This window comes from Drosophila rhopaloa, unplaced genomic scaffold (assembly GCF_018152115.1).
Source record: "Drosophila rhopaloa isolate 14029-0021.01 unplaced genomic scaffold, ASM1815211v1 contig_2, whole genome shotgun sequence".
In the NCBI taxonomy this organism is placed as follows: domain Eukaryota; kingdom Metazoa; phylum Arthropoda; class Insecta; order Diptera; family Drosophilidae; genus Drosophila; species Drosophila rhopaloa.
This window is the reverse complement of record NW_025335083.1, coordinates 16,657,734-16,670,590: the sequence shown is the minus strand read 5'-3', so window position 1 is coordinate 16,670,590 and position 12,857 is coordinate 16,657,734. Positions and strand designations below refer to the sequence as shown.

At 42.5% G+C, this 12,857-nt stretch overlaps 5 protein-coding genes across 5 annotated transcripts; 2 read left to right on the top strand and 3 right to left on the bottom strand.

Annotated features, from left to right (window-relative positions):
• Window positions 1-3,375: 3,375 nt before the first annotated feature.
• On the top strand, window positions 3,376-4,106 carry LOC108039433 (NADH dehydrogenase [ubiquinone] 1 beta subcomplex subunit 9). The gene is made up of 3 exons (XM_017116449.2): window positions 3,376-3,558; window positions 3,635-3,774; window positions 3,830-4,106. The coding sequence occupies exons 1-3, from the start codon at window positions 3,461-3,463 to the stop codon at window positions 4,024-4,026; spliced, it is 435 nt and encodes a 144-aa protein (XP_016971938.1). The 5' UTR covers window positions 3,376-3,460; the 3' UTR covers window positions 4,027-4,106.
• Window positions 4,060-5,266, bottom strand: LOC108039434 (DET1- and DDB1-associated protein 1). The gene is made up of 2 exons (XM_017116450.2): window positions 5,138-5,266; window positions 4,060-5,066 (listed from the first exon to the last, which is right to left on the bottom strand). The coding sequence occupies exon 2, from the start codon at window positions 5,049-5,051 to the stop codon at window positions 4,722-4,724; it is 330 nt and encodes a 109-aa protein (XP_016971939.1). The 5' UTR covers window positions 5,052-5,066; window positions 5,138-5,266; the 3' UTR covers window positions 4,060-4,721.
• A 542-nt stretch (window positions 5,267-5,808) lies between these two features.
• Window positions 5,809-7,213, bottom strand: LOC108039432 (immunoglobulin-binding protein 1). The gene is made up of 2 exons (XM_017116448.2): window positions 6,981-7,213; window positions 5,809-6,926 (listed from the first exon to the last, which is right to left on the bottom strand). The coding sequence occupies exons 1-2, from the start codon at window positions 7,101-7,103 to the stop codon at window positions 5,907-5,909; spliced, it is 1,143 nt and encodes a 380-aa protein (XP_016971937.1). The 5' UTR covers window positions 7,104-7,213; the 3' UTR covers window positions 5,809-5,906.
• A 222-nt stretch (window positions 7,214-7,435) lies between these two features.
• On the bottom strand, window positions 7,436-8,413 carry LOC108039430 (glutaredoxin 3). The gene is made up of 3 exons (XM_017116446.2): window positions 8,100-8,413; window positions 7,778-8,040; window positions 7,436-7,716 (listed from the first exon to the last, which is right to left on the bottom strand). Exons 1-3 carry the CDS (start codon window positions 8,307-8,309, stop codon window positions 7,539-7,541), a joined length of 651 nt encoding a protein of 216 aa, XP_016971935.1. The 5' UTR covers window positions 8,310-8,413; the 3' UTR covers window positions 7,436-7,538.
• A 220-nt stretch (window positions 8,414-8,633) lies between these two features.
• Window positions 8,634-11,413, top strand: LOC108039429 (ribosomal RNA processing protein 1 homolog). The gene has a single exon (XM_017116444.2). It carries the CDS (start codon window positions 8,757-8,759, stop codon window positions 10,851-10,853), a length of 2,097 nt encoding a protein of 698 aa, XP_016971933.1. The 5' UTR covers window positions 8,634-8,756; the 3' UTR covers window positions 10,854-11,413.
• Window positions 11,414-12,857: the final 1,444 nt, after the last annotated feature.

The following is a 12,857-nucleotide window of genomic DNA, read 5'->3' as shown; positions in this document are numbered from 1 at the left end:
TCCAGTTGTGGGCCACCTTTTAACAACACTTTGGACACTTGAAATTAAATGACATGAAAAAGGATCAAAAATTGGACCAACGTTAAAATGAAAAATTTGAATGCAGATTTTTTGAGAATCAAATTACGAGTCTTAAGAGATATGCATCTTTGGAATCGGAGAATATTTGATAACGTTATGGATTTCGGAAGTCCAGTTATGGGCCACCTTTTAAAAACATATCGGAGACTTGAGAATAAATGACATGAAAATGGGTCAAAAATTGGACCAACGTTAAAATGAAAAATTTGAATGCAGATTTTTTGAGAATCAAATTACGAGTCTTAAGAGATATGCCACTTTGGAATCGGAGAATATTTGATAAAGTTATGGACTTCGGAAGTCCAGTTGTGGGCCACCTCATAACAACACATCGGAAACTTGAAAATAAATGACATGAAAATGGGTCAAAAATTGGACCAACCTCAAAATGAACAAGAAAGGAAAGCTAACTTCGGGCGGAGCCGAAGTTGATATACCCTTGCAGAATACTCTGTAAATTATATTTTCAAAAATTATTCATATGATGCATTCTTAATACTCATAAAAAATCCCAACTTCGTAACTTTAAAAACACCAAAGTTATGGCATTTCCGATCAATCAGTTATATGGCAGCTATAGGATATAGTCGGCCGATCCTTATAAAATTTGGTACGTCAAATTGATTGGCCAAATACAAAACACATAGAAAATCCCAACTTCCTAACTTTACAAACACCAAAGTTGTGGCATTTCCGATCGTTCAGTTATATGGCAGCTATACTATATAGTCGGCCGATCCATATAAAATTTGGTACGTCAAATTGATTGGCCAAATGTAAAACCCATAGAAAATCCCAACTTCCTAACTTTAAAAACACCAAAGTTATGGCATTTCCGATCGTTCAGTTATATGGCAGCTATAGGATATAGTCGGCCGATCCCGGCCGTTCCGACTTATATACTGCGTGCAAAGGAAAGAAGGGTGTGTGCAAAGTTTCAATTCGATAGCTTTAAAACTGAGAGACTAGTTTGCGTAGAAACAGACAGACGGACAGACGGACAGACAGACGGACAGACGGACATGGCTATATCAACTCAGGAGGTGATCCTGATCAAGAATATATATACTTTATATGGTCGGAGATGTCTCCTTCACTGCGTTGCACACTTTTGACCAAAATTATAATACCCTCTGCAAGGGTATAAAAATTTGAATGCAGATTTTTTGAGAATCAAATTACGAGTCTTAAGAGATATGCCACTTTGAAATCGGAGAATATTTGATAAAGTTATGGACTTCGGAAGTCCAGTTGTGGGCCACCTTTTAACAACATATCTGAAACTTGAAAATAAATGACATGAAAATGGGTCAAAAATTGGACCAACGTTAAATGAAAAATTTGAATGCAGATTTTTTGAGAATCAAATTACGAGTCTTAAGAGATATGCCACTTTGAAATCGGAGAATATTTGATAAAGTTATGGATTTCGGAAGTCCAGTTATGGGACACCTTTTAACAACATATCGGAAACTTGAAAATAAATGACATGAAAATGGGTCAAAAATTGGACCAACCTTAAAATGAAAAATTTGAATGCAGATATTTTGAGAATCAAATTACGAGTCTTAAGAGATATGCCACTTTGGAATCGGAGAATATTTGATAAAGTTATGGACTTCGGAAGTCCAGTTGTGGGCCACCTTTTAACAACATATCGGAAACTTGAAAATAAATGACATGAAAATGTGTCAAAAATTGAACCAACGTTAAAATGAAAAATTTGAATGCAGATTTTTTGAGAATCAAATTACGAGTCTTAAGAGATATGCCACTTTGAAATCGGAGAATATTTGATAAAGTTATGGACTTCGGAAGTCCAGTTATGGGCCACCTTTTAACAACATATCGGAAACTTGTAAATAAATGACATGAAAATGGGTCAAAAATTGGACCCACGTTAAAATGAAAAATTTGAATGCAGATTTTTTGAGAATCAAATTACGAATCTTAAGAGATATGCCACTTTGGAATCGGAGAATATTTGATAAAGTTATGGACTTCGAAAGTCCAGTTGTGGGCCACCTTTTAACAACACTTTGGACACTTGAAATTAAATGACATGAAAAAGGGTCAAAAATTGGACCAACGTTAAAATGAAAAATTTGAATGCAGATTTTTTGAGAATCAAATTACGAGTCTTAAGAGATATGCCACTTTGGAATCTGAGAATATTTGATAAAGTTATGGACTTCGGAAGTCCAGTTGTGGGCCACCTTTTAACAACATATCGGAAACTTGAAAATAAATGACATGAAAATGGGTCAAAAATTGGACCCACGTTAAAATGAAAAATTTGAATGCAGATTTTTTGAGAATCAAATTACGAGTCTTAAGAGATATGCCACTTTGGAATCGGAGAATATTTGATAAAGTTATGGACTTCGAAAGTCCAGTTGTGGGCCACCTTTTAACAACACTTTGGACACTTGAAATTAAATGACATGAAAAAGGGTCAAAAATTGGACCAACGTTAAAATGAAAAATTTGAATGCAGATTTTTTGAGAATCAAATTACGAGTCTTAAGAGATATGCCACTTTGGAATCGGAGAATATTTGATAAAGTTATGGACTTCGGAAGTCCAGTTGTGGGCCACCTTTTAACAACATATCGGAAACTTGAAAATAAATGACATGAAAATGGGTCAAAAATTGGACCCACGTTAAAATGAAAAATTTGAATGCAGATTTTTTGAGAATCAAATTACGAGTCTTAAGAGATATGCCACTTTGAAATCGGAGAATATTTGATAAAGTTATGGACTTCGGAAGTCCAGTTATGGGCCACCTTTTAACAACATATCGGAAACTTGTAAGTAAATGACATGAAAATGGGTCAAAAATTGGACCCACGTTAAAATGAAAAATTTGAATGCAGATTTTTTGAGAATCAAATTACGAGTCTTAAGAGATATGCCACTTTGGAATCGGAGAATATTTGATAAAGTTATGGACTTCGAAAGTCCAGTTGTGGGCCACCTTTTAACAACATATCGGAAACTTGAAAATAAATGACATGAATGGGTCAAAAATTGGACCAACGTTAAAATGAAAAATTTGAATGCAGATTTTTTGAGAATCAAATTACGAGTCTTCAGAGGTATGCCACTTTGGAATCGGATACAATTTGTTTACCTTTTAACAACACATCGGAAACTTGCAAATAAAAGACAAGCACATTTAAATAATTGAATATTTAAATAATTTCTTAAATTCTACTAAGGTGGCGCCAGAGTTGCCTTATTTCTGAAATTTTTTTTCGCTTTCCAATACTTTTGACCAATTAGGCGATTTAGAGCACTTAGCCTATGACAGCTGTTGTTGCTGCCGAGGCTGTAATAGTAATTTAATATAATATAACGAATTAAGGCGCATACGATGGCCCAAGTTCCCTTGGCAATTGTCTCGCACAAGCGCCAGGTGTGCAGCCTGTACAAGCGGGCGCTGCGCAACCTGGAAGCCTGGTACGACCGACGGTGAGTGCAGTTTCCGAAGAGTACCCGAAGATTATATAATGAGCAAGTGCATCTTGGTTGTTTTCAATCGCGCCAGTCATGACTATCGCTACCGCGCTGTGCAGCTACGTGCCCGCTTCGACGAGAACGCTCGGAAGGATTTGGGCGAGGGCATCCGCCTCCTGGCAAGCGGACAGAAGGAGCTCTTCGAGACGAAGCATTTCCAGCCCCGAAACTGTAAACAAATGTCTTTTAATCTTATACCCACCCAGCTAACGTGTTATCATTGTAGTCGCCAACAGTGCCGGTGGCTGCGCCTTCGAACGAGAGGTGATCCCGCCGGACTGGTTGCTTGACTACTGGCATCCCCTAGAGAAGGCCCAGTTCCCTGAGTACTTCGCAAAGCGGGAGCTGCGCAAGAAAGAGTTTGTCACCTGGTGGGAGAAGCAGTACGGCAAGCCGGATCCCCAGGACCTGGGACACCACTAATCTAAGAGTACAGTAGTCAAATCACATGCTATCTTTGTTTTTAAAAGTAAATCTATTGGAGCTCTGAGTATGTGCTATAATATGTGTCTGGTACCAGGATTCAGTCAAACTTCCTAGAAGAAATCAGTTTGTAAAATAGATTTTTCGTTGTTGGAATATTATTTGACCAACTGAAGTTAAATCCAGCAAAGTGTTTTACAAACTTGAACTCGTGCAATTATACTTAAGTACTATCTTGAATTCGTGATCTGAGCCGATAAATGTGGTTGGCAACTACCCGGATTAGACAATCATTTGTTTTTGTATAAATTTAGAAGTATATTCCCTAAATGAAACATCAAGTTATTGGCAATTTGGTTACAATTAAAATTGTTTCTAGTTTCTTTTCCTAGGTAAGTACAAAATATTCTTTTGTTATCGCCATAAAGATGAAAGATGGCATTAAAAAAAACGCCTGGTTACAAATTGTACTGCTAGATTTCTTTTTTCAGTAAGCAAAGGCAACAAAACTTTGAAAGCGAATTCTCGATGCGACTTCAGGTATTGGAAGTTTGACTGCAACTCCTTTGTACTAAGTGTATTTTTAATTAAATATATGTTTATGAATGACGGGTAGCTCGTGTTGGCGAAGCTCTGGGGCGCGTGTTCTGTGTGGGATGTCCTTCGTGGGGCTGGAGGCTGTTTGGTCCTGCCGCTCAGTTCAGCTCGTTGGGGTCCAATCGCGGGCGCTTTTTGCTGCTGGAGCTGTTGCCGTTGGGCGTGGAGCTGTTTCCGTTGCCATTTCCGGAATCGCCACCGTGTTCCCGCTTCCGCTGGAGCGTCTTCTTGTCCCACTGTTGGGTGAGGTAGCGCAGAAGAACGCAGCGCTTGTCCATCACGATCAGCTGCTCGGAATGCTCATCCTCGGTTGGTAGGTAGACGGAGGCTCGCTTCTGCGACGTCCGAATTCCATGTTCGTTGCTCAAGTGGGTGAAATTGCTCGAATCATGAATTGGCAGGCCCTTAATGAAATCTCTCACGGACATCCTGCTGCCAAGTTGCTGCGGAATACGGAAAAACGACTAAAAAACTAGCCAATACCTTGCAAAAAATGCACTTTCAAAAGCCTTACCGTAAGTGGTGCTGAATTAATAGTTTTTTTCTGCAAATGTCTTCTTTTATTAGACTTCTTTTTAAAATTTATGTGTGCTCTTTCGTTGGATCTTTTGTTGTTGCTGGTGGTGGAATTGGAATGTGACTTTCAGTGTTGCGAAACGCACGATTGCTGCTCAAGGCTTTTTAGCACTGAAACGGTGGGGCCAGACTGGGAGATTTTAAAATTAAGAATTTAAAAAATGACAGTCATAGCTATGTAAATTAATCTATATAAAAAGAGGTATTTCAAAATTTACTGCACTTTAGTAATTTTAGTTTACAAATTACAAAAAGTTTAAAGTTTCCTGCATGTTTAGTTTTTGTTTTGGCAAGTCCTAGAGTTCTTACAGCTTAAATCTTTTAAAAAGTATGGTTTTTGTGCTATTAAATACATTCTTGGAACTATTTTATTTTTCAAGACTTAATAGAATTTAAACACTGATAAGAGATGCATAAAGGAGTTGACAAAAAATTGTGGCTTCAAGGGACGTGTTCACAAAATATGTTTGTTAAAATTTCCTTCAAAATATTGATTTGGCAATTCTGGCCAAAAATAATAATATAAAAACTGTCAGTTGAACAATTTTCCTATAATGAATACATACCGATTTCCTTGTAGCCTTGAATATTTTAGAACATATTAAGATATTTATAACGTATTTTTGGATAAACTGGCTTATAACCCTTCCTATAGATTATCCATTTTATTAGTTTGTAGAAAAGTACATAATTTTTGAGTGAGTTTCTTAGCTGCGGTTATGACGGTTTCCGTCTCCGCGACGCACCACATCCTTGTACTCGTCCATGCGTCTCATGCGGTCCAGATACTCTGGATCATCCTCCTCGGCCTGCAGCTCCTCCGCGGCCTTCTCCTCGTCCTCCTGCTCGTTAGGATCACGGGCGGCGGCGATTGCCTGTGCCTGATTCATCTTGGCCACCTTCTCCTCGTCGGGGAATATGCCCTCGTCAACGCGCTGTTGGTAGAACTCGTCCACAGTCATGATGGGCAAACTGGGATAGCCCAAGCCGAACACCGCCTTCTGCGTGGCGTTGCGAGTGATGATGAAGGGCTGCAGGGGCTTTGGCTTGGTGGCCTGCTGATGATGGTGGTGATGTCCGGGTCCGTGACTGTGACCATGACCCCGGGAGGTGGAAGATGCAGAGGGTTGATGCTGATTTGATTTGCGGAAAGAGTCCACTTCGTTGTCGACTTCGCCACCAGCCAATCGAGCCAAACGCATCTGGGCCAACTGTTTCATTACGATCAGCGATTCCAATTCCTGCTTGGAGTCTATGATGCTTTTGTCCAAGTACTTAAGGAAGAACGTCCGCCTGTCTTCATCGTCAGCCGTTTTGTTCTTGATTCCTTCTCGCATCTTGGCCATATATTCGTCAATTTCCTTCATTCTGCGATATTGGGCAATTTTGTCGTTTCTATTATAGGCTGCTTCCATAAGCTCCCGCTGCTCGCTCTTTCCAGTTTCGTTGTCCTGCGTAGCCACCTGTGATTTGGGCGCCGCACAGAGCTCGTACTCCTGGCAGCGCTGCAGGTGATCCTTGAAGTATATCTCACCCAGCTCAATGGACTGTATGCTATTGGGACTGTTGATCTTGGTGGTCAGCTTGGCCAGGAAGTACGGGAGCAGCATGAAAGGCAACGATTCTGTGGAGACTTCGTCGATCATCTCGTTGGCACTGAACATGCTCACCTGGTTCACAATGACGGTGGCCTGCTCGAAGAGGCCCATTGCCGTCTTAACTTTGTTCTAGAAGGTGCGTAGGGCTTAATAGGTTTTTAGTTTGGATGCTTCATGTCTCACCTGAAATTCGCTGCCATTAAAAGGAAGATCGGTAACTTCCAGCTCGTCGAAGATGTTCCAGCCGCTTAAAAAGATGTCGGTTAGCTTCTTGTCCTCGCCGCTAGCTGTATTACCCTCAGCCATTTAAAATACTGTTTTAGTTCCGGTGTTAAATTGTACTTCTAAAAAATAATAAAGTTGCGAAAATAATTTGCAAGCCGATGCGAGCCAGCTGTTCATATAAATGTTTAGTGTTGTAAAATACGGGAGAAACTAGTTCAGCATCTTACGCTATTAATGTTTAGCTATTTCCTAAGGATATTTTTGAAAACTACAAATTTGTATATACATATTTACAAAAGCCAGATATATGCAAAATTATTTTTTTAAAATTTTACCGTTTTAAAAAATCTTAGCCATTTTAAAATTGGTCACACAGTACGATACGCACACTAAATGAAAACAGATACGGCCGATTTGTCGAAAATCCTTTATTAAACTATACAAAGGTCTAAGGACTTAGCAAAAAGTTTGTTCATGGTTGTAGGTGTCTGATGAATAGGTCGCAGTCCGGTGGAATTAGCCCTTAAGCGTGGCCTCCAGCTCATTGTTGGCCAGAAGTTCCTTGATGATGTCCAGTCCGCCGATGAGTTCGCCCTTAACATACACCTGCGGATAGGTGGGCCAGTCCGAGAAGGTCTTCAGGCCCTGGCGCACCTCCTCATCGCTTAGGATGTCGAATGTTTCGTACGGCAAGCTGTTGAAGGAGACAGCTTGAGGTTAAAAAGGGGGAAAATATATGGGGTAAGAGAACATACTTTGTGTTGTTCACAATGCCGATAAGTTGCTTGGAGAACCCGCAACGAGGTCCATTTCGGTCGCCCTTCATGAAGATCATCAGCGGAGCCGTGTTGATGAGGGCCTTCAGGCGGTCCTCCAGCGTTTGTCCCGTCGCCGCCGCACTGCTGGCGCTTTCGGCCAACTTCTTGGTCTTGCTACTAATTGCGGCAACGTCCACTCCGTCGACGCGGTCCACAGCGGAGCCCTTGGCGAAGAAGATCACTGTTGGCACGGCTTCAATCTGAGTGGAGTCCGCAAAGCTAGTTATTACCCCTCATTAACCAAAAACTAGCGACTCACCTGGTGCTTCATGGAAATCTCTGGAAATTGTTCGGCATTTAAGCTGATGAACTGCAGTTTCTCGCCAGTAATCTTAGAGAGTTCCTCCAGAGCGTCCTTCACCTGTCCACACTGCTCCGCCCACTCGGCTGCGAAAAGCGCCACAGTCGTCTTTTCCCCATTTATGTACTTCTGGTACTCATCGGCAGCCGTCACGTTCACCACAGACATGTTTTCTTTGATTTTTTTTACTGAATATCAAAATTTATAAAAAGCAGACCGAATTATCAGCTGGGGAAGAGTGTTCCTAAGCGACCTTTTCTGAACAGTGTTGGAAAATGCAAGGAATAAATATTTTCTTACTTTTTAAATAATAAGAGTAACGCTCTTAAAAAGTTTCAAATCACCAAAAATATTTTGGAATTAGAAGAAAAACCTTTGTTCTTTTACTGCGTATTTAATTGTTTTATAATTTACATATTCAAAAAAATAGTAGGCCAAGTGAAAATAGTCGATGCCTGCTAGGAAAATATCGATGCTGTCAAATCTCTGGCAACATCGATAGCATCTAGTAAACGTAGATTTTTGTTCCAGCTCTAGTGGCAACACGTGCAGGCCGCATATTCAATATACACAGCTCACTTATTTTTCGCAAATAAAAGTTGAATTAGCCGGAGCATGGTGACGCGCAAGAAGCCAACCAAGCGCTGCGCCGAGGCGGCTGCCATCGAGGAGGAGGAGGCGACACAGGCGAAGGTGCCCAAGGAGGTGAGGGTGGTCGCCCAGGAGGTGAAAATCGTCCGTGCCCTTGCTGGCAACGATGTGGCCCAGCGGAATCGCCAGATCCGCAAGCTGCGCAAGTGGTTCAAGCTGCGGGCCAGTAGCTCCTTTCCCTTCACCGAGGATGACTTTATGCGCATCTGGAAGGGATTGTACTACAACATGTGGATGTCGGACAAGCCGCTGGTGCAGGAGGAGCTGGCCGAACAGCTGGCTAAGATGGTGGACAGCTTCGATGGAAACACGGCCTGCAGTCTGGCCTACTTCAGTGCGTTCATGCGCACCATGTGTCAGGAGTTCTTTGGCATCGACCAGTGGCGCATGGACAAGTTCCTGATGCTCACCCGCCGCATGGTGCGCTATGTCCTGCGTCTGCTGAAGCAGAGCAATTGGTCGCCGGAGCTGATCTCCGCCTTCAACAAAAGCATGCAGCTGTCCGTGCTGTCGGAGCAGCCCAAGAGCCGCGGCATGACCATGCACTATCTGGATGTCTTCTTTGAGGAGCTGGCTAAGGCGGCCGATGGCGAGATAAGCGCCGCACAGGTCAATCTGTTCTTGCGCCCGTTCGTCACCTACCTGGCCACGCAGCGCGACGCCAAGCTGGTGGCCCAGTGCCGCACAAGGGTGCTTTATCACCTGCTTTATCAGAGCGACTTGGGCCGCGAGTACAGCGAAAAGTACAATGCCTGGAAGCTGATGGGCTTCCCCACCGCCTCTATCGATGATATTGAGAAACTGGACTCGGGCTTTGACGAGGAGGACGACGAGGGCAACGCCGAGGAGGAGCCGCCGCGCCCCACATCCCTGGATCCCCGCGCGGGCGACGTGGATGTTCACATGCCAGAGCTGCCGTTCAACGCCGACTGTGTCCTGGACGAGCTGCAGACACTGCTCCGCACCAATGAATTCAACAGCAAACGCCGCAAGGGTCTGCGCAAGCTCATCCAGATCTTTGAGACCTACAAAGGCGGAGAATTTCCACTAGGCGTGCGCACCATGCCAAAGGTGGAGGGCCAGACACTGTCGGAGATGGTGGAACAAAAGGTGGCAGCCATTGAGGAGATGGAGGACGAGGTCTTCGGCACTGGCAGGAAACTCAAGAAGCTCAACAAGTCGAAGCGCAAGAGACTGTTGCAGTCCATCAACTTTGAGGAGGTGGACGAGCACAACTACGACGAGATCATTGGCAAAGCTCTGCCCCCGGAGCTGCAGAAAAAGGTCAAACACAATGCAAAAGTGCGTTCCAGCATAAACAATGCCTGGGTGGTGGAGGAGGTCACTGAGACTGATGCAACAGCGGAGGACAAGGACGAGAATCCAACCAAGCCTAAGGCAAAGAAAGCAAAAAAGGAAGAAACCCCCAAGCCGAAAAAAGAAGACCAGTTGAAGGTTAAAAAAGAAGGACCGGTTAAGCCCAAGAAAGAACAGTCCAAGGCACAGAAGGTGGAGCAGTCCAAGGCACAAAAGGATGAACAGTCCAAAGCCAAGAAAGAAGAGAAATTAAAGACCAAGGAGGAGCAGCCCAAGCCCAAAAAAGATGAGCAGCCCACGCCCAAGAAGGAGGAGCAGCCCAAGATAAAGTCTACCCCCAAAACCGAGCCTGTTGGTGATGATGAAGCCACCACCGCCACACCGCAGCCAGCCAACGGCTGGGATGCCCCTCTAGAGCCCGGTGAACAGGACATTTTCGTTCCCTCGCGCAAACAACAAACGAAGCAGGCTAACAACAAACTGCAGAAGTCCACGCCCAAGCAGGTGCCGCGTCTGCAGTTTGCCACCCCACAGACGGGCAGTGCCAAGCGTGTGCGGATCGTGACCAAGAGCAACTGTTTCTATCCCAAAAGCGACTACTACCGCCAGCTGAAGCTGTCTCCGCAGCTGCCCTACGACGCGGATCGCCTGCCCGGCAAGAGTGCTCTCAAGCCGCATGTATTACCGGGTCCGATTCATCCTAATTTCAAGGGGGCCAAGCGCCTCTTTAACGACACCCTGTGACGTTGCGTCCAGTGGCTGCGACTGGGACCGGGACAGGATCAGGAAGCTTAATGTGGATTTGATGCTCTAATGGTATAACCCAAAGGACTGCACTCCGGCTCTCCTTTCACATCAAAATACAACCCACTTCCTGACATTGCTTTGGAGATTAAGATAGCACATCCACCACAGACATGTCTTATGCCGGTTTTATACTACGTCTACATATAAATACACTACAGCTTCCAAGAGATATTTTGCTATTTTAAAATGTTAAAAACCTTTGTTTAGTTTCGAACTGATTGTTAGATAGACTGTGCTTTAAAAATTTCAATTTTCCGGAATAGTTGAAATTTTTACTGTATTGCAATTTGATTCGACTAATCAATTTATTAGGTTTATTAATTTCCACTCCAATAAGACCCCCATAAGACATGTACTAAATGTAACCCCTTAAACTTTTAGTAGTTACAATTACCACTTAATGTACTATTGCTTGTAGGCCATTTTATGTTCAAGCTATCCTTTGAGTTGATACTGAAATAAAAGCAAACGTAGTATATGTAATATGAAATATAAAACACAGACTATTTTTTTAATTTGATGAAATTGGGTAAAATCATTTTTATGGTCCTACTCGAGTTGAACAGTCAATCGATAAATCCGTCTTAGGGTCTTCACAATGAATTCAAAGGTTATCACTCATACGTACTGTTACCTTTGGTTACAATGGATTTACAGATTATCACTCATACGTACTGTTTTCTCTGACTAACAAATATATAGATTTATAAATATATTTCAATATATATGTATGCATGAGTTTTAGGTATTTGGGGCTACTTACCACTTCGGTGTAAACGACCTGCTTCACGGATCCGTCATCTGAGGTTCCCATCATGACTAGTGTGTGTCCCGGCGTCCCCACATCCGCCACCACCCTGGGACCCCATCAAAAAAGCGAAGGAAACGCTCAACTCATTCAATTTAACTCAATGTTCCATTTCGATTCACTCGGCACTGTTTCTGAGATTATTTTTACAGTTTGCAGTCTGTAAAGTTTCACTCAACCCACAGTTGAGCTGAATGAATTGCATTTAAGAGAGCAACATGAATGGAAGAGAACCAAATGAATGTGCTCGAATTGCATTGCTCCAGGACAAATACTCAAATGTTAAAACGAGTGGCAAAATGGTCCAAATTAAACTCACTTTATTCCTTCTAATAAAGGTAATAAAAATCTGATTACTCTTACTGCTTACAAAATCCAATAATTTACGTAGTTTTAAAAAACTTAAACTATTAAGCAACGATTATTTTTTGTCTTTCTATATATCAGACTTATCTGGGTCTTGGTATCATAATTTTAACTGAATTGCAAATTTAGTTGAATTTCAATTATAACTTTAAAAAAATGTTTGGTTGACCTTTTTCGATTATTACGTTTTGTGGTCGATGTGCATTAAATGATATTCTTACGGATGCACAACACAGTTTACAAACAGCTTTGTTCTCATCCATGCAAAATGAACTTCCGATCCACCCGAAACAATTGGTTGAACAATAAATTTTCATAATAATTGAATATTTGCCACCGCAGAATTGAGTCGATGGCGGATGGGGGGAGGGGGGTGTGACATGTTCATAAATCTGTTTAAAGTGGATGGCCAGCAACAATAACAGAATTCATTTCCTCAAGGATAACATCTGTTCAGAAGTGTTGCAACACGATTGAACAAATTAAGTTTCACACAGGACCAGCAGGCACTGGACACGTTAACTTTCTACACATTTGACGCATGTTTCATCCTACTGGTGTCCTCCAGCCGACTTCACCTCACCCGATTCCATCTCATCCCTCGCAATTCCTGTTGACAATCTGTTTAAGTTGCGTAAATCCCAGCCAAACAAGTCAGTGCAACAAATATGCCCAAGTACACACAGCACTTCCATTGAGTTGTGTGTCTATCGAACGGCAGGGAAACTATTTCCCCCCAGGAAAACCCCCACCTGTCTTGCCACCAC

Coding starts and splice junctions, on each gene's coding strand:
- LOC108039433 (XM_017116449.2), top strand. CDS start 3,461: ATGGCCCAAGTTCCCTTGGCAATTGTCTCGCACAAGCGCCAGGTGTGC. Junction 3,559..3,634: donor GAAGCCTGGTACGACCGACG/GTGAGTGCAGTT, acceptor CAATCGCGCCAG/TCATGACTATCGCTACCGCG. Junction 3,775..3,829: donor GCATTTCCAGCCCCGAAACT/GTAAACAAATGT, acceptor TTATCATTGTAG/TCGCCAACAGTGCCGGTGGC.
- LOC108039434 (XM_017116450.2), bottom strand. CDS start 5,051: ATGTCCGTGAGAGATTTCATTAAGGGCCTGCCAATTCATGATTCGAGC.
- LOC108039432 (XM_017116448.2), bottom strand. CDS start 7,103: ATGGCTGAGGGTAATACAGCTAGCGGCGAGGACAAGAAGCTAACCGAC. Junction 6,927..6,980: donor TTAATGGCAGCGAATTTCAG/GTGAGACATGAA, acceptor CGCACCTTCTAG/AACAAAGTTAAGACGGCAAT.
- LOC108039430 (XM_017116446.2), bottom strand. CDS start 8,309: ATGTCTGTGGTGAACGTGACGGCTGCCGATGAGTACCAGAAGTACATA. Junction 8,041..8,099: donor AGATTTCCATGAAGCACCAG/GTGAGTCGCTAG, acceptor GACTCCACTCAG/ATTGAAGCCGTGCCAACAGT. Junction 7,717..7,777: donor GGCATTGTGAACAACACAAA/GTATGTTCTCTT, acceptor CTCCTTCAACAG/CTTGCCGTACGAAACATTCG.
- LOC108039429 (XM_017116444.2), top strand. CDS start 8,757: ATGGTGACGCGCAAGAAGCCAACCAAGCGCTGCGCCGAGGCGGCTGCC.